Here is a 20,760-nt window from a genome sequence, read left to right as displayed (position 1 = left end):
GACAATCTTTATATGATGACCACACCCTAGCTTTATGCTGCATAACATCCTTGAATGCTTGGGACAGAATTGAAGAGGTAGGAAAGAAAACTGAGTCATTTACTAAAGTTATACAGGACCCAAAAGACACTTTCACTGATTTCTTACAAAGATTGACTTCAGTAGTAAAGAGAATGATATCAAATTCAGAAGTCAGACAGATAATAATTGAATCTCTGGCTTTTGAAAATGGTAATGCACAATGCAAAAGGGTAATTAGGCCATTAAAGGCAAGATCCGCACCCTTGAATGAATGGATCTAAGATACAATAAATATTGAATCTCATGACCATAATGATGTTTGGAGAGGAGAGGTGATTTCCAGAGGTTTGAAGAAAAACTGTAATGTCAAGTGTTTCAACTGTGGTAAACAAGGTCACCTAAAAGGTGATTGTAAACAGGGCATTCCTGGAAAGAATGTTTTTGCAAGAATATTCCCAACAGAACGCCCCTCTCTTCTGGATTAAGCAGAAGGTGTGGCAAAGGCAGACATTGGACTAACAAATGTAGATCAACAAGGCACTGACAAGGAAATCCTTTGCCTTTGCCTGCAGGAAATGCCATGAGGGGCTTTTCGAAGGCACCCATGTCAAATTCCATTCATTCATTTCCTATCATTGTGGAAGAAACTCTTTCCCAGAGCAATTAAAGAACTTAATGCCTATTGTAAAAAACCATACTGCTCTGGAGATAGAACAGCTACAGAAGAGAGAACAAAAAATTCAGGAGAAAACATAAATCAAAATTGATAAAGATTAGATTGGAAACTTCCCAAAGTTAGGATTGGGGAAGGGTTTTATTTTGGTCTTTTGGGAGAATGAAGGCTAAGGAATCTGAGGAACACTGGACAAATGAGACATCTAAAAACAAAACAAAACAACAACAACAAAAAAAAAAAACAAAACAAAAACAAAAAAACCCACACACACATCCAGAAAAAATGTCCCAGGAAAAAGATTTTCTGCACTGAACCATGACAACGCCTCACTGCAACTTTGAAATATCCAAAAAGAAGATGGGACCCCACAATGACAATTCCATCAGGTCAATGATAATGCCATTAAGCTGACAAACACCACCCAAAGATGGGCTTGGACGACAAACTGCTCAGGGCACTGTCGAGATGGCAGGCTGAGATGATCCAGACTCACAGACTACTCCAGTCAGGACTTGACCATAATCCTATATTTTCTTTGTGTCCCCATAAGACTACCAGTGCCCTCAATCAGCAGGAAGTAGCCTAGAAAACTACTCCCACATTCCCCAAAAAATGGATTATGGATGTTTGTCTTTGTTTAGTGGTTGGTTAAAAATTGTTATTGAACATAGTAAAGCTCTTTCTAAAAGAAGAAAGGGGGATATGATATAAAAATATATTATATATAGAAATCATAGGATAAAAGGGTAGAGTATTGAATCTACTCTTAAAAAAAGGATATAGCTATGATAAGATAAAGGTAGATTATTGAATCTACTCTGATAAAAAAGAGAGCTAGGAATAATAGAAGGGTATATTATTGAATCTATTCTGTAAAGAAAAAAGGGAGAATAAGATAAAAAGGTAGATTACTGAATCTACTTTTAAAAAGCAACTACTAGATTTAAATATTTTACATTGGATTGGATTTTTGTATATTGAATATAAATTTTGTATATTGATAGAAATTTGAGATTAATTTTGTTAAAACATACTGTATATATGTACCTAATTTTATTCAAGGTATTTTACCTATACAGCTCATTTAATATGTTGTGCAAATTCCTAGTCCTTGAAAGTTATTATTACCAATTAATTAGGATATAAAGAAATTCAAGTTAGTAGTTAGTCATTACAATCAAACTGAAAAGTCATATTAGGTATGTTTTCAAGGTCAAACAGATATATTTTAGATAGACAGGTCATCTTCAAACACTGCAGAGACCTATGGAATATGGCATTTAAGATGTTTTAATAACATAATTTTTTTTATGACTATGAGACATGTCTGCTCCTGGCAACACCAATCTACTTCAGATTTCATGTGGAGTGTGGTAGTATTGTGTTCCCCAAAATATTGTGTACCCTAATAAACTTATCTGGGGTCAGAGAACAGAAAAGCCATTAGATACTTAGACTAGAAAATGGTGGCACTCATGCCTTTAATCCTAGCATTCCAGAGGCAGAAATCCATGTGTTCAAGGATACAGCCAAGCATGGTGACTCATGCCTTTAATCCCAGAAAGCAAGCCTTTAATCCCAGGGAGTGGTGGTAGAAAGCAAAAAGGTATATAAGGCATGAGGACCAGAAACTAGAAGCATTTTGGCTGGTTAAGCTTCAGGCTTTCGAGCAGCAGTTCAGCTGAGAGCCATTGGGATAAGGACACAGATGCTTCCAGTCTGAGGAAACAAGACCAGCTGAGAAGTTGGCCAGATGAGGTTAGCTGTGGCTTGTTCTGTTTCTCTGACCTTCCAGCATTCATCTCAATAACTGGCCACAGGTTTGATTTTATTAATAAGACTCTTTAAGATTTCTACTACAATGGAGTTTACTTTTTTTGTGGCAAAAGTTATCCACTAGGCAAGAAAGTGCCCTTACCTCAACTGCTGACAGTATGCTGTCCAAGTAGACAAGCAGGACACAAAAGAAAGGACTGCCATACCTTGCCAAGACAAGGTTGGAAGGACCTTTAGAAAATCCTGCTTCACAGATGAGTCTGTCAGGTATGCTGGGCCTGTAGGCCAAAGATGGATGCCCCAACATTGGAGAGGAACCTTGGGTGACTGTCCAGGCAGCCAGTTGTTTCTGTCATTTCTCACAGTTTTGGAAGTCACTTGCTTGCACTTCCTGCTTACTTAGGCAATATTATTTCCTTCTTGGGTATCTTAGGGAGTTGAAGACTAGATAGTTATAGTTTTCCTTGTTAAAAAATTCAGAAAAGAAACTCACTAAAGATGTGTAAAGTGTATAAGTTTGAAAGACATCAAAAGATAGCTTGGGGTTAGTAAGACAAGTTAGGATATAAAGTGAATTAGGTACAATACTTAGGACTCACTAAAACTGAATAAATAAAGGAGTATTTTCTCTGAATCTGTCAAATGTTAATAGACTGGACATTATTAATGTAATTCTTGACTGTACATATTATATATAATTATTTTATATAGTTTTTCTTATATTAGTTATAACCTTCTTTTATTATTTTAGACAAAAAGGGGGAAATGTGGTGATATATTGTGTATCCTAATAAAATTTACCTAAAGATCAGAGGACAGAACAAGCCACTAGATTAAACATAAAGGCCAGGCGGTGATGTCACACACCGTTAATCTTAGCATTATGGAGATAGAGATCCGTCTGGATCTCTCTGAGTTCAAAGTCACCATGGGCTACATGAGACTGACTAAGTCTAGGAGAGAAACAGAACCAGGCAGTGGTGGCACACACCTTTAATCCCAATACTTGGGAGTCAAACACTTTTAATTCCAGCACTTGAGATCTCATGTCTTTGCTTGGGAAGCACACACACCTTTAATCCCAGAAACTGATGACTGGGTGGAGAAAGATATATTAGGCATGAAGAGACAGGAACTAGAGGCTTTTCAGGCTGAGGAGCTGGTGAGGTAAGAGGTAGTAGCTGTGTCTTGTTCCTTTGTCTCTCTGGTCTTTCAGCATTTATCACAATATCTGGCAGCAGGATTTTTAATAAAAGACTGTTTAGAATTTGTGTTACACAGACTAATAGTCAGTCATCTATAATAGTCAACTTTATAGTCATGTTAGGTTTTCTAGGTATACGGAAATATATTTCAGATAGATAGGTAACCTTCAAACACTTCAAAGATGTATAGAATATGGCATTTAAAATGTTATAATAGACTTTTTATGACAATGAGACACAGCTGTTCCTGGCAACACCATTTTACTTCATAAAAGGATGATGGTTATCGAAGAAATTCCATAGGAGTTTGCTTTCATTATGGCAAGATTAGCCACTTGGTCAAGAACCTCCTTTTGCCTTATTGGTTGACTGTATACTATATAAAATGGACATGCAGGGCCCACAGAAAAGTGACTGCTGAACTTTGCCAAAATAAGGTGGGACAGTCCTTCAGGGTTCCTGCTTCACAGAAGAAACTCCCAAACATTCTGTAGGACACAGAGAAAAGTGACTAACAAACTTTGCCAAAATATGTGGGACAGTTCTTGAAATTCCCTGCTTCACTAATAAGTCTGCCCAATACTTTAGACTTATAGGCTGAAGATGGATGCCCCAACATTACAAAAGAACTTTGGGTGACTGTCCAGGCAACATGATGTCTCTGTCATTTCTAAAATTTTGGAATTTTCTTATAATGCACTTCCTGTTTACTCAGATAATATTATATCCTTCTGAGGTCTTTGATGGAGTTGAAGACTAACTAGATAGTTATAAAATTATAAAAGATAAATTATATATGAAACTTTAGACTCACAATGATAGGATAGATGATAGAATATTTTCTTTAATTTTGCCAAATACAAATAGACTAGCTATTGTAACTATAATTCTTGCTTGATAACTGTTTTGTTACATGTAATTTTACTATGTTAAAGTTTATACCTTCCCCTTTTTGATTAGACAGAAAAGGGGAAATGATGTGGGATGTCTTTCTGTAACTGTGAATACGTGTTGCTCCCATTAGTTAATAAATAAGTTGCTTTGGCCTATGACAAGGCAGAATAGAGCCACAAGGGAAATCCAGAGACACAGGGAGAAGAAGGGCAGAGACAGGGTAGACGTTAGCCCAAGGAGTAAGAAGCCAGCAGACTGGCAACGCCACAGCCATGTGGCAAAATATAGATTAATAGCAATGGGTTAATTTAAGTTGTAAGAGCTAGTTAGTAATAAGCCTGAGCAATAGTCCAAACAGTTTGTAATTAATATTAAGCCTCTGAGTGATTATTTACAAGTGGCCATGGGACAAGGCAGGACAGAGAAAAGTTCACAACAGCCTGTAACTCCAGGTTCAGGAGATTCAGTGCCCTTTTCTGCCCACCCCACCCCAGACACCCACACATGTAACATATATTCATACAAGCACACATATCTTATGTACACACAAGTAAAAAAAATGAAACAAATCTTTAAAAAATCCACCTCCCAGGATACCACAGGAAAGATAACAAATTGTAAATGAATTAATTATGTTTCAATATGATAAATTCACATACAAACATGTAGTAGAATATTATTTTAAGGTATGTTACTTTTATGTTCCATTTGTTTAACTCTGTGAAGCTGTGTGACTGTGCCTGTGTAAAACACCTGATGGTCTAATAAAGAACTGAATGTCCAATAGCAAGGCAGGAGAAAGGATAGGTGGGGCTGGCAAGCAGAAAGAAGATATACAAGGAGAAAATTGGGAGACAGAGGACTCCAGGGGCCAGCCACCCAGCTACATAGCAAGCCACAGAGTATGGATAAGACTTACAGAAGTAAGACAATGGGAGAAGCCCAGAGGCAAAAGGTAAATGGGGTAATTTAAAGTTAAGGAAAGCTGTCTAGAAACTAAACCAAACTAAGGCTGGGCATTCGTAATTAAGAATAAGCCTCCGTGAGTGATTTATTTTGGAGCTGGGTGGCGGCCCCCCCCCCCCAAAAGAGTAAAATACCAAGAACAACACCAAAATGTATTAGATATTGTGAGATGGGAAGAATTATCAACTAAGTTTCGAGAAGAGTTATAGACAGCTTACTGCTAAATACTAAAGTTTGGGGTTTAAAAATAAGCAGGATATAGCCAATAAGGAAAACAGAACAGAGGGGCCTCAAAAACTTCAGAGGTACTTACAATCAGAGAGTTCCACATATAACAGTGGGTGACTAAAGAAAATGAGGCCAACACTATGACAAGATACCTGCATGGTCATGTGACCTCTAAAACATGAAATCCACTGGAGTCCATCAGTGAATTGATAGAATACTATTCAGCTCTCGAAATAGTGGAAATCCTGTCATGGGCAAAAATACAGAAAAATTTGCCGGACAGTATGGTGAAGAAAGTAAGTCAGTCACAAAGAGCCAAACACAACACATGACTTCATTCACATGGAGAATTGTGAAAAGCTGAACTCCTAGAAGTAGAGAGCTGACTGGTGGAGAGTGATTAGTCAAAGGGGAAAAAGTTTTAGCTCAGTAGATTAACTTCAAGAAACCCAAAATATACCAACTAATACATTGTATCACTGAAGATTGCTGAGGGAGTAGGTGTTAAGGGCCCCTACCATAAATAGATGGGAAAGGTTGAGGCAATACATAGCTTAATTAGATTGATTTAGCACTTTGATAATGTATGTACATATTTGAAACATTTACAATTGACAACAATTTATCATGTATACAGTAAGTCATTTTGTGTTTATGTGTACATGTTTATATGATGTGTATGCATGTGTATAGAATAAGTCATTTTGTGTTTATGTGTACATGTTTATATGATGTGTATGCATGTGTGTGGAGGTCAGAAGATGCTAAAGTCTTTCCCATTTGCTCTGGACCTTAATTTTTGAGATAGGGTCTCTCACTGACCTGGGGTTTACCAGTTCTGATATAATGACTGCCAACAATCCTCCTATCTCTGCCTCCTCAGTACTGGAGTTATAGGTGTGCACTAATGTGCCTTTTAGCATTTGTACTGAAGTTCAAACTTGGACTCATGCTTCCACAGCAGTATAATGAGCTCCTTTCTAAAAATAAGTCACTAGAAAACATTTAAGCAGGAACATTACAAAAGGAAGTGAAAGAAAAACTTTTGTGTTGATGGGAAAGTTTATATAAGTTTTGGATTAGGAGCAAGCATGGAAAGTTGGAGGAAGGGGGAGTCGTTCAGTGTGGTCAGAAGTAGGGATACTTGGAAGATGAAAGTGGCAGGACAGGAAACTGGGGAGGACTTAGAGAGCCAGGTCATGGCCCATATGCACAATGTTCTGTTGTTGTGCCAGGGACTGAAGCCATGGTCAGTTCCTTCAGACAAGTGTGCTCTCTCTCTGTCTCTGTGTCTCTGTGTGTGTGTGTCTCTCCGTGTGTGTCTCTTTGTCTGTCTGTCTCTCTGTGTGTGTCTGTCTGTCTCTCTGTGTGTGTCTGTCTGTCTCTCTCTCTGTGTGTGTGTGTGTGTGTGTGTGTGTGTGTGTGTGTGTGTGTGTGTGTCTCTGTGTGTCTGGCTCTGTCTCTTTCCCTCTCTCCTCCTCTCCCTCTCTTCCTTTTTCCCTCTCTCCCTCTCCCCCTACCTCTCTCTCTCTCTCTCCTTAAGCCACATTCTCAGCTCTATAACCCTGTTATACAGCTCTGCTTTAGAAAGATTGATGGTCTGCAGTTGAAGATACACAGGAATGGGAAGGAATGGGCTAGAGGACCAATTGCAACACCACTAGAATCATCTTCCATTTGCAAGTTTGAAAGATGATCTTTGTTTTGTGGAGGCAAGGGAACTAAAGTACAGGATATTAACAAGTATATGCTCCTTCTGTATGGGATGTAGCACCTCCAACAGGCTAATATATGATCATTCTTTAGATGGAGAGTTCTATCTATATGGACCAGAAGCATGAATCTTGGGCTTTCTCCTTAATGCCAATACAAGACAATGGTGTAGACATGGAAACACAATGTCAGTCCTCAGTAAGAATGCTTCAGATATTCCAGGTTATGAAAGACAAAAGCAAGCAACACAGCCCTGAATCAGCATTTTGGACAGGTTGTCCAAAAGTAGAAGTTTGGCTACTGAACTTAGAAGTGTAGCCATCAAAAAGTTGGGAAGGAGTAACTGAGAACAAGGAGAGCATGAGTGCACAATGCATCAGCATGCCAACTTTGATATAGCTAAGGCTCAAGAGCAGTACGAGAGAGCCAGTCCATGCACTCCATTATCACTAGATGAAGGATTTTCCCAGCTGTGCTTACATTTTCTTCCATACTAGTCTGTGTCAAAAAGTCACAGGAATAATATGTCATTTCTAAATGTCAAAAACGGACAACAAAGAGCCTAATTTCAAGTAAAAATGAACAGAAAAGTGTCATGCTCATGATCCACATAAGCTTATAAAAGAGAAGAAAGCATAGAAAAATAACCTCACAAAAAATGATACCATGACAAAAATGCCAGATAAAAATCATAATCCCAAAATGAAATATATTATCTCCTAAAAAGGAGACAAAACTCAAGGAATATTTTAAAATACAAGAAATAATTATTTCAGAAATTTCAGAAATAAAGGCCAAATCAAAGCAAACAAAAAAACAAAATCATGAACAAATAGACATAACTACTACTGTCTTAAGACATATGGTGAGATAATCTACAATTTATATCTTCCCATATCTTAGATCCATTTTTGTCTACACCTTATTAATCAATACTCTAAAGAAGGGTTGAAGCCCATACCCAAAGGTCTCCTTGACCGACTTCAAGGCCACCAAAGGCTTCGAGTTTTTCTCCCCCTCCTTTGGAGCTTTCTTGGTCTCATTCCACATACAGCCTAGAATTCAATGTCTTCTGATGGCTGTGTATGACTGCAGAAACACTACGATGACACACAGAACACTTCTACTACCTCAGACTATCCCAACCTCCTTGGTGAAACAGATAAGAGCTTGGGCTTCTCCCCTTTGCATATTTTTAGAGTTTCAAGATCTTCAACCCATGGTGAGTTAATCATAAGGTCTAAGATAAATATTTTCCCTTTTTTTTTTTTTAAAAAAAAACAGCAACTAACTCTATAGGCTGGCTGCCTTTGAAGTCATGCATCTTCCTGCCTTGGTCTGTCAATGCTGGGATTATAGGAATGAGCACTATACTCATTCCACTTTATGGTTTGCATGTGACAGACCCATGCTACTGCGCATGGCTTCCAATTTTTTGTTTTCAGCTCCAGCTCAGGACACAGTCAATTACTCATACTAACTCTTACATATCTAAAGCAACTCTCAAACATGGAGAGTCCAGACAGAATTCTTGACCTGCCTTCCATAGACCTGATCCACCACAGCTGTCTTCTAAGTATCACAATCAACATTAAATCCTTAATTCTGTAATTTCTTGGCATGCAGTAATGCATCTGCCAATCTCTGATGCCCCACCCACAATATCCACCAAATTGTTTCACTTGTCCCTACTGCTATTGTCTTTGTCTAATTCAGCCTTCAGCAACTTCTGTCTGTCTTGGGTCAAGGAGTTAATATTTTGTGCTTTAAGAGACCATGGACAACAATGAGGACACTATATAACTACTTCTAGAATAAACAAATTTCTTTTTGAGCAAATACTCTCTTTTTGGGGGCAAATCAAAATATAATAAATAACCAAGCACAATTTTTATAATGCTGGTTTACCACTATCAGCAACAGATTATTAAATATAATTTTATTAATTCTTTGAGATTTCATATAATGCATTTTGTCCATTCCCAACTCCTTCCAGAGCCTTCCCCACCTCCCTACCCACCCAACATGATTCTTACTCTTCCTTCCTCTCTCCCTCCCTCCCGTTTCTTTACCACCACCCCCTCAACACATTGAGTCCAGTCTGTGCTGGCTGACTACTCCTGGGCATGGAGCCTGCCCTGGAGTATAGATGATATGTCATGATATGTCAGTTATCACACTGAGAATGGATGTTTTTTTAAAGGACAGTTTGAATTGGTTCACAAAATGTTCCTCATCAAAAATCACATGGGAACCTTTACCTGCTAAGATCCATCTTTACTAAAATCATAAGCATTTCATCTACACTGAAGTTCGGGCATTCCATCTCTGAAAATATCTTTTCACAGACAGGTGTCACCAACACTGGCGCCCATGTGATGTGAACCGCAGAGCTCACTGTGTGAAAGGCATTCAGAGACTGACCTGAGCTACTTCTGGAGACTCACTCCGTCATGATCCCACACTGCCAGTATCATTTCAGCTGAAGTTTAGATGGAGGCCCCAGGCCGCAGCAGGCAGTGGATCTACAATATGGGCTTTCCTTTGCCCGTCTACTGGGGAAACTATAATTTGCTTTTTATTCAAATCTTTTGATAGCCCAAGAATGTGAAAACAAGCTTGGCATGTTCTTTTGCAATGTTCTCTGAAAGAAAGGACAACTGTTTGAGAAGCTGTCTAAACTGAACTATCCTGGCTGATCATTACACAATGTAACATGTTGTGGGACAGTACAAAGTGCCCTGAGACACAGGCAATCATGATCTATCAATTAAACATAAACAATTTTAATATTAAAAACCAGTTTGTAGCCAGGTATGATAGTGTACACCTTTAATCCCAGCACTAGGGAGGCAGAGACAGGTGAATTCAAGGCCAGCCTGGTCTACAAAGTGAGTTGCAGGAGAGCCAGGGCTGTCACACAGAGAAACCGTGTCCTTAAAAAATCGAAATCAAGGCCGGGCGGTGGTGGCGCACGCCTTTAATCCCAGCACTCGGGAGGCAGAGCCAGGCGGATCTCTGTGAGTTCGAGGCCAGCCTGGGCTACCAAGTGAGCTCCAGGAAAGACGCAAAGCTACACAGAGAAACCCTGTCTCAAAAAACCAAAAAAAAAAAAAAAAAAAAAAAAAAAAAAAAAAAAAAAAAATCGAAATCAAAACAAAACAAAATGAAAACCACTTGCTATAGTTTATTATTTAAATGATACCTGTGGTCTAATGACTTTGACTTGGGACAAGTTTGTGTGTAAACTGCCTGGGCCACAGCTGAGAAGCTAGCAAAACTTCAGTAAAAAGTAAGATGTTCCTAAAACATAGCTACCTTTTACCTATTTCAAAAGCCTCCTTTTCAAGTTTAAAATGGTATTTCAAAGCCAGATAAAAAATGTCCTTCTTTCCTTATATTGAGTCTACTCTAACATGTACGCTTTTTCATTTCTTCAGAATGAAAACTCTAAAAGATTCTGTTCATAAAACAACTTCAACAAATACAAAATTAGCAAATCTACCTACTCAGGAAAGCAACAACACTTACAAAACAATAAAATAAGCATTCCCAAAATACCTTACTAGGATAAAACCATCCCGGGTACCGTGGAGGAGGGGGAAGAGGGGGTGTCTGTGCCTCCCTCCCTGATTCCCAGCAGGATCTCTGTTAGCCTCAGCTTTGTCTTCGGTGCCCAGTGCAGCTGCTCTTCTCACTCCCTCGTCTACACAGGTGGTACCCACACCCTTTGGAACTCTCTTCCTCTCTCAGTTAACAGTAAAGGAAAAGAAAGGTGTGCACATGGATAGAGGAGTGAGATTCAGAAAGCTATTTTCCTGCTCTGTTAAATTAATGAACATCTCCAAATTATAAAAGCCATTGCTAAGACCAGGATGCACTTGGCTCCTGGGACTGCTGTCCAAAGCAGGTAGCCCTGCCTCGGAGTTAATGCCTTAAATTACAGCCATACATTCATCCCAGCTGTTAAACTGTGATTAAATTTTTTTGAAACATAGTGAAAGCAGTTATTTCTGTTCTGCTGGCGAGCTTGTTCTTAAGATGTGTAACCGTAATTGATGTTTTCAGGAAAGTGAAAAGGAGATGGTTAATAATTACTCTTTCATTTCCTACTTCTTTAGGAAAAAAACACTAACCCCTGCTTATTCTGTTATATATTTATATATCTGACACAGCTAAATACATGGGTTCATATTACATTTGGTGACTCTGGAATAATCACATGCATACAGTACAAAATAACAGCTAATTACTTCTAAGAGGGGTGGGGGTGAGGAGAAACATCTTAAAAACAGGGAAAACATTTATTTTAAGGCTGAAAACATGTTATGAAGCAGATTCTTTTTTTTTCTATGCATGAGCATGTGCTTGCAAATATAAGCAAAACTGTGAGCCCAATAACTTAACTTTCCAATTAAAAAATTAATGTTAGGGGCAGGGAATAGAGCTCAGTGATAGAGTGTTCAATCCCCAGCATGTATATATATGCATATGTGCACGCACAGACAGACACACACACACACACACACACACAGAGAGATGAACACAAAAATTAACTTCAGCATGAATACACAAGAATTAGGATTGAAATTAAAGTTTGTTTTCAGATCTTGTGAGAGGCATTTTAATCTAAAACATTAACAAGGAAAACATTTATTTTCATCTTTCTAAAATGGAAAACTTAAATTTTTTTCAGCTACCACCAGGATGTTGCAGATATTTCTAAAAGTTTATTCAATTTCTGTGTAGATATACACTTGTAAATATATCATAGAAAGTGCATGCAGCCTGTAGCATAATTGGTCTTCCTTCATATTCCATGCTTGAGTAATAGTCTACATTACCTAGGCTTACTAAGCACTTTAAGTTATCATGTTATAAAATTTATTTAATACTCCAATTAGTTCACAAATAATCCATTCAATCTGTTATTTTGCAGTAAATGGCATGAGATTTATGTGACCCTATTCCAAATTTATCTGCTTAGCATGGAAATTTAGTTCCACCTAGTTACATAACAATGACTTACTCAACACAGAATGCATGAGTGCTGCAGTCCGCTCTTTAAAACCACTTACAATAAATTTATTTTCTCTTGAAAACATTTAAGTGAGAATAAGAGAAAGGAAAAACCAGTCTTCAAAAGTACATGGTGAATAGCTCCCTTTACACAATGCAGAAACGGTTAGACCTTGGCGGGATCTTCAGATACTTTCACAAGTGTTTAGCCACTCTTCAGGCCTGAAGACAGCCTGCTGTGAGCAGGTGGGTAGAAGAAATCATGCCACACAAAGAAGCAGGCCAGAAGCAGTCAGCTGGCTCTGCCTGAGAATGTCTGACAACGTGACTACACAAAATGAAAATCTAGCCTGTGAACTGCTAACAAGAAACAGCGAATCCAGCAGGCAAATTACACTATAAGAAATGGAAAACTTTTTGAGTCGGTCAAAGACAATTTGAAGAGCCTCTTTCAAAGGTTACAAAAGAATTACTTCACAGGAAAGGGACACAGGCAAGGCAATAACACTGATGATGACAATGAAAAGTTCTGTTAATTCAGCATGCCCCTCTCTACAGAGGTTCTAGCACATAGGAAGGAGACAGAAAGTGAACTCAACAAGGAAGACACAGCACATCTTCTGTTTTCTTTCTCACTTCAGTCCTATGGATAGGAAATCATTCCATCTTGTAGGAAAAGCTCTGGTTTTTGTTAAGCTTAAAATTGAAAAAATTGGTTTTATCTAGATGGGAAACCCATCTTTTGCTTTAAAATGAACTCAACTCATTTATTTATTCTTTATTAATTCTGTTAATCTAATTAATTTGGAGGAGGTAGGGGTGACATTACATGCTCAAATGGTTATACCAGTGTATGAATGTGCATGTTCATGTGTGCATACTTGTGTGAGGTCAAAATCAACCTCAGGTATCATTCCTAAGCAAGGTAGGCACCTTCTACCTTGTTTTGTGAGATAGGGCTTCTAACTGACCTGGAACTTGTCCATTAGGCTAGGCTGGCAGGCTAGCAAGGGTAGGGATCCTCCTGCTGATTCCCCGAGCTAGGGTAGCAAGCATGCTCCTCCACGACTGGCAGTTTCCATGCGTGCTGCGAACAGAATTCGGTCCTGGGCTTGCAATGCAAGCACTTTGCCAGCCCCTTAACCCAATTAATTTTTAAATGTTAGGTATCAAAATCATGGTTGACACATGGAGGGGACGCTGAAACAAAATAAAAACCACTGTATGACTTGATCTGAAACACTCTCTGCATTATAAAGCATTTAACAGGGAAGTTGTCTCAGCCAACAACCAGACTAATCACATGGGGCTTCTTCAAATGATTGAGGAATTACAATTTCAATTTTATTTTACTTCAATCAATTTTATTGTAATTTTAAAACTGTAAGGGCTGGAGAGATGGCTCAGTGGCCAAGAACACTTGCAGTTCTTGCAGAGGACCCAAGCTCAGTTCCCAGTGCCTACATTGCAGCTCACAATAGTCAGTAACTCCAGTTCCTGGGGAACGTATGGCTTCTTCTGGCCTCTGTATATACTGGGCATGCAACTGATATACATACATACATACACACACACACATATACAAGGAAAGGCAAACACTTATACAAAATATAATAAATAAATCTTCAAATAAACTATAGTGATATAATATATATTTCTGTAAAATATAACTTCATTGTTTTGGTAGTCTGGTTTAAGATGGTATGCCTAGCACACATGCCAGACATCTATGTGGTTCCTAGGGTCACATCAATTTTATATTGAAATTCTCTTGCATATATTCTAGAATATACAAGTATATTTATATAGAATACATTAAAATTAATTTCACGGCCAGGCGTTGGTGGCACACGCCTTTAATCCCAGCACTCGGGAGGCAGAGCCAGGCAGATCTCTGTGAGTTCGAGGCCAGCCTGGGCTACCAAGTGAGCTCCAGGAAAGGCGCAAAGCTACACAGAGAAACCCTGTCTCGAAAAAAACAAACAAAAAAAAAAATTAATTTCACTTTTTTACCTTAAAAATATAGCTCATAATAATATACAAATGCAAAAAGAAGGAGGAAAAATAAACAATTTTATATGAGGCTCACATTCCTTTTCTACTGTGAAGGCCTGTTTTATGCTGAGTTGTAAAGCAGGTGATTTGGATATCTAAATGCATCTTGTCACAAAGCACATGAGAGTGACAGGATTTCCCAGGTCACCCCAGTAGCACTTCTTTAGTAAATGTCATATTAACAGACCTAAATCTAGAGGGAAACACTAGCAAATACATAGTATGAAAAAGCAAATAAATCATAAACACTGTGATTTTATTTTCTACAAATGATGGTATTTGAAGAAAACTGACTTGTCAGATAAATAGGAAAAATAATTACTTGAGGCAGTGAGGGAGGACCTTTAATTTTTCTCAACAGTTTTCAATGTCTACCTTTCCGGTTCTTTAAATCACTCCTATCATATAGACTGGTGCTCGTCAACAGTGACTGGGGTTCTTTGTAAACATGTGATCCTGAAGTCAGAAGAGAAAAGGCTGTGGCAGCAGCTTGGTGCATAGGGCAGAACCTGGGCCTCGCAGAGCAGCTGTCTCTGAGCAATGAGTAACGAGCACCAAGCTAGTGAGAGGGAGGCCATGGTGTGCACAAGCCTGAGAGAGGAGAGGGACAGATGGAGGCAGACTTTTGCTGCTCTCCAGATCTATGCCCATTAGAAGGGGGTACCACTGGCCTGAAACAGCTTAAGTGCTGCCCAGAGTTGCTTCCATTTGCAAGGAATATCTTTGGGTGGGTCCTATGAGCCCTTGTTGCCTTTGCTATCACAGGAACCATGGTGGTCTGCATCTGCAGAGCTCTACCTGTCTGGCTGTCTTTACAGTGTGGCTTCTACCAACATGGAAGGTCAAGAACTAGACAGCACCCACAAAACACCCAAGGCAGCTGTCTCATGAACACGGTTACTAGGGGAAGGTTTTGGAGAAGAGAAATCTAAATCTCAGGATCAAAGTACAGCAAAGGCAGACTTACTTCAGGAATTCTGGAACCCAAGAAAACTGCATATCCACCCGCTGACCTGCCCTCTGTCCGTCCAGCCATCCAGCCTCACTGTCAGGTGTTTGGCAAGACAGCAGGTTCCAAGTCAAATGAGAGCAGCACCTTCAGATCAACTGAAGGATGGCGACCACATATAAAATTCCTTAGCCACGTGACTGCACATAGCAGATACAGTTGGTCTTTAAAGAAAACGGGGAGTAATAGTGTGCCCATGAAGTTTTCCAATGATATCACTTCCCCACGGGAAACTCCCGTGGACCCTATTGGCTTATTGCCAGAGCAGAGTCCACAGAACTAAGAAGGCTGTGTCAGATTTGGCTCCTCCCTCACTACTCACCCCTTTCAGCTTACTAGTGATGGCACACATATAAAGCAGCTCTTTTAATGTGGCTCCCAGGCCAGCCTCCTGAGCATCACTTAAGAACCTGCTAGAAATACAAATGGAATCTAGACCTATGTCTGCAGGTGCACCCATGGCCTGAATTTAACAAGTCACCCCAATAGTTCTTCTACACACTGGAGTTTGAAAGCAGCACTAGTTTAAAACACGAATGACAGGAAAATGTGACTCGAGCAACTCTGGCAAGAAACAGAGCACAGTGGGGTCACACAGCTGGTTCAGCCTCCTACATTGGAAGCCCTACAGGAAGTGTGTGGGTTTACATCCCCGCTCTACATCCTATTAGCCAGATGACCTCAAGTAAGTCACTTTCTCTGACCCTCAGGGGTCCCACTGATAAAAAGAAGCAAGGAGACCATCTACTGTGTATTATGTTATGAAGATTAAAACACTTACTATAAGCATTAAGCGTCAAATGATACCGATGGCAACATGAGCACGTTCATGATTCATAATTATCACTTATCACTCACACTCATTCCACAAGGACCATGTGGTAGTTTGTCAAGTCAGCTCTGAAGCCCAACTCCACAAAAAGTCCATAAAAATCATTCCTGTTCATAAGGAAAAAAAAGTCTTATCTTGATTTTAGCAACTGATATTTTTGCCAATATACCATTTATGTTTCTGAGAGAGTTTACATCTAGTAAGAAAGCACTAGCTTGATCCCACAATTCTTTCAACAAGTCCAGAAGATGCTTCAATGGGTTCATATACTCCAGGTATTGTAGATGCTCTTTGCAGCAAAGAACTTACAAAATGAAAAATAAAATTATACTGAACATCATCCAGAGAAAATGGATTTTTTAGAGAAAATGGTGATTATTCTAAATACATGTCTAGCTGAAGTTCTATAGTAGGTAGCCAAAAATGGAATGGATAGGTATAAGATATTATGGTAGATTATTATATATACTAGTAAACAAATTTAGTAAAATAGCAGCCTTAGATAATTTGTACTGTTATGGATACTTTTTTTTTAAGATTTAATTTATTTATTATGTATACAGTGTTCTGCCTGCATGTATGCCCGCAGACCAGGAGAGGATGCCAGATCTCATTACAGATGGTTGTGAGCCACCATGTGGTTGCTGGGAATTGAACTCAGGACCTCTGGAAAAGCAGTCAGTGCTCTTAACCTCTGAGTCATCTCTCCAGTCCATTATGGATTCTTATATGTTGATACAAATGTAAACTATTTTTATATTCCTGTTTCAGATAATTTACATATTGATACAAATACAGAACTATATTTGTTATAATGTACATATATTACTACTCTTATTTGAAATATTTGTATATTGATACAAATGTAAATTTATATCTGTCATACTGTATGTATGTTCTACTTCTGTTTAAGTTATTCTGTATATTGATATATATTTAAGATTATTGCCATATTGCATATTGAACTATACATTCCTACCTCTGTTATAAATATTTTGTGTACTGTCACAATTTTGAAGTCATTGTCCTTTACCGTACATTTGCTTATAGACTGTTTACCTTGTTTACATGAAGCCTTAGTTCTTAGGTTATTTCAGTAGATAAGACTTATAGATTTATAGTCACCTATGCTTGTCATCTCTATAGTTACATTAGTTAGGTTATCCAGATTTACAGATGCATACGTCAGATGGACAGGTAATCTTCAAACACTTCACAGACCTAGAGAATATGGCATTTAAATAACTTAGAATTCTGTTCACGTGAGACACAACTGCTCCTGGCAGCACCAATTTGATCCAGAGAGAATGTTGGGCTTCTAAGACATTTCCATTTGGAAATTTGTCTTCTTGGCACAAAATGGCCTACTGGGCAAAGAACTGCCCTTGCCTTGACGGCTGACAGTACGAAGGCAATGCTGTTCTTCTGGACAAGCAGGACACAAGGAAAGCAACCACTGTACTCTGCCAAGACAGGGTAAGATGGTCTTTCAGAATTCCTGCTTCTGAAAATGGTCTGTCAGATACTCTAGGCCTGTAGCCAATTTGAATGCACCAACAATGCTGAGAAACATTAGGTGACTGTCCAGGCTGCCAGCTGTCTTGGTCTACTCTTGCAAGATTCTCAAAAGTTGCTTGCATCCATCTTCCATTTCTCAGGTACCATTATATTCCTTCTCAGGTCTTTGATGGGATTGAAGACTAGCAGTTATAGTTACAACTTAGTGTATATATATATAATATCTTAGATAGAACATATTAAGTATTAGATTCAGATTCTTTAGGATAGGACACCTTTTGGAATGATCTTTGTAACATGCCATTTACCTACACTCTAGACTTCTCTGGATTTTAGTATGTTTCTTGCTTGATATTGTTGTAGTTCCATCTTATCTAGGTCATTATCCCTCATTACTCCTGGACAATATTTGATAACCATTCCTTTGTATATAGTATTGTAATAGGTTAGAACCTTTTTATTTAGACAAAAGGGGGAGATGTAGTGGGTAGTCATTCCAGCTTTGATCTGGAAGTTTCAACCCCCATTGAGGCTTCAGTAACAGTCACGCCTACAAGGTGGGGCCGAGAGAGGACCCTGAAGACCTGAGATCCAAATGTGCCTGATCTCTTGGTTCCTGGACCCTGGACGCTGGAGGTAAACCAAGCAGAGTTCTCCAGAGAACATGGCCACTGGACTGCACTACACCTTTCCCAGACCCTGTAACCTATGCCTTCACTTGTAAGTTACCTCACAAAATAAGCAAGATAACTATCAGCAGAGACACCAGGGAGGATGTTGAAAAGTACCAGGACAGGAAAACATGGATAAAACTGCTATGTCTTCTCACCACTGAGGGTCATACTGTGTACCTAAACACATAACAATCAAACTCATATGACCCAAACCATAACCATATTCCAACAAAGAATATGCGACTGACCATAGGTACAACAAAACAACCATTTTGAAGATACAATAATAGATACATTTATTATTCATCTGTTTGTTTGTGGTTGTATGCTTGCTTGTTTACAGAGGATCTCAGGCTGTTATCCAAGTCTACATAGCTAAAGAGGACCTTGAGTTTCTGAGCTTCCCTCATCCATTTCCCCAGTGCCAGGACTACAGGAGTGCACAACCACACTGGGTTTGATGCAACGCTAAGGATCAAACTCAGGGTGCTGTCCATGCTAGACAAGCACTCTGCCACTGAGCCACATCCCTAAGCCCCAGTGTGAAAGTGTGTAGTGATATCTTTCAAGGGTCTCAAAGAGTTTTATCTCATAATTTATAAAGTTAGAAATAAAATGAGGCAAAGAGTTAGGATATAGAAGAAAAATATTATACGGGGAGAAGCCAAAACATCAATACTGAGAGTTCAAGTATTCTTAGACCCATAGAGATAACACACCAATTGAGCCCAGCTTGGAAACTATTCCGTCATCAGATATTTACTACTGAGTCTGCGTCCTCAGACCATCAGTCTCTGTAAGTAGAGACAGGCATGGATGAGGCACAAAACAGGTGTGATTCTTTGGTTTTCTATGTAAAATTGAGTTAAAGAACCAGCATTTGATGCTATGAGGATTTAAAGTTCTTCATGTATCATAACCACATTTTCCCTTGGCTTTTGTTTAGCGTTTGGTTTTCCAGGAGCCTTTGGACTCAGTATGTGGCAGGTTTAGTTCCTTCCATGGAGGCCAATGATTACAAAGAACATTCTAACCACTTTTTGGCTTCAAGGCACCTGCTCAGAGGAAGGCACTGTGCATTGAGGGGGTGGGGAGGAGAGCTTCCTCAAATTACAATACTAACTTTCTAAGGCATATGCTATGGAAAGTCAACCTGCAGAGTCATGTTTCTGCTAACCTAAAACTGCCTAATTTCAACTGCATAAAAATAAGGTAATCTATGCAAGCCCTGGTTTATAACTAAAACCTGCAATAAAAAAGATGACTTCTCATCCAGTAATTTTTTTAAAAGCCTGTGAGATTAATTATTTCCAGCAAAATATAATGCAATGGCTTTGTGAGGTTCTCTGAAAAAAAAAGAAAAGAAAATATTCTCTGAAATTAAGATATAGCTCAAAGTCCTCTAGTAAAAGTAGAAGAATAAAAAAACTTTTACAACTACAAAAAATACACAATGAATAAAATAAAGCTTTTCCTTATTATGTCAGAATTAGCCACATGGGGATCGATAAAGATTTTGAACTTGAAGCCTTCTAAGTAAATCATGTGAACATTTACCTGCACAGTCCTCTGTGTGCCATCAACGTTGACAGACAGTAAGGGTGATGCCAGGTTCCACGTACTGGTCACATTTAGTTTCGACCCATCAACTTCCACCTGTTGTGACACCAAATAAGACTGTTACCATGAAGAAAGACAGGAAACTGATCTCAAGTTCACTGCTGCATGCAAAGCAGCAGCCATTTTAACAGATGGCTTCCAAACAACCTGTCATGTTTACTGCTGCAGCCATGAAAGACAGGGTCCAACAACAGAGTCTTCCCAGCCATCTCTGGGGAGAGGTGAAGGACCTGTGAACAGCTGCCTCTGGGTACTGAGGCTTCAAGTGATTTCCAGTAAGTAACAAACAGCCTTCTAACTCAAAACCTAGCTGGACATGCTACATTTACTGCAATTAAACAGTAATGCATATAAATTCCAGTGACACTTTGCAACCCACACAACAGGGCTTGCATATAATGTCCTCTCCAAGGACCAAGGAAGAACTTTCTCAGTGCTAATTTTAATGATGGATTAAGCATTGTTATCTTAATTAAATACACACCTTAATTAGGCAAGCCTCTCTGGTGCTGAGCAGCCAGTATATTCAAACTTTGAAAAGTTCTACCATACAG

General features: G+C 38.9%; 1 protein-coding gene across 2 annotated transcripts in view; it reads right to left on the bottom strand.

Moving 5' to 3' along the window:
* Pcca (propionyl-CoA carboxylase subunit alpha) overlaps nt 1–20,760 on the bottom strand; it is a 370,367-nt gene that overhangs the window by 81,103 nt on the left and 268,504 nt on the right. For both annotated transcript variants that reach the window (XM_042285330.2, XM_006978778.4), the window contains exon 20: nt 20,144–20,242. In XM_042285330.2, the coding sequence (XP_042141264.1) occupies nt 20,144–20,242 (99 nt within the window). The remainder of the gene's footprint in view (nt 1–20,143; nt 20,243–20,760) is intronic.

This window comes from Peromyscus maniculatus, chromosome 9 (genome assembly GCF_049852395.1).
Source record: "Peromyscus maniculatus bairdii isolate BWxNUB_F1_BW_parent chromosome 9, HU_Pman_BW_mat_3.1, whole genome shotgun sequence".
NCBI lineage: Eukaryota > Metazoa > Chordata > Mammalia > Rodentia > Cricetidae > Peromyscus > Peromyscus maniculatus.
This window is presented reverse-complemented; position numbering and strand designations above follow the sequence as displayed.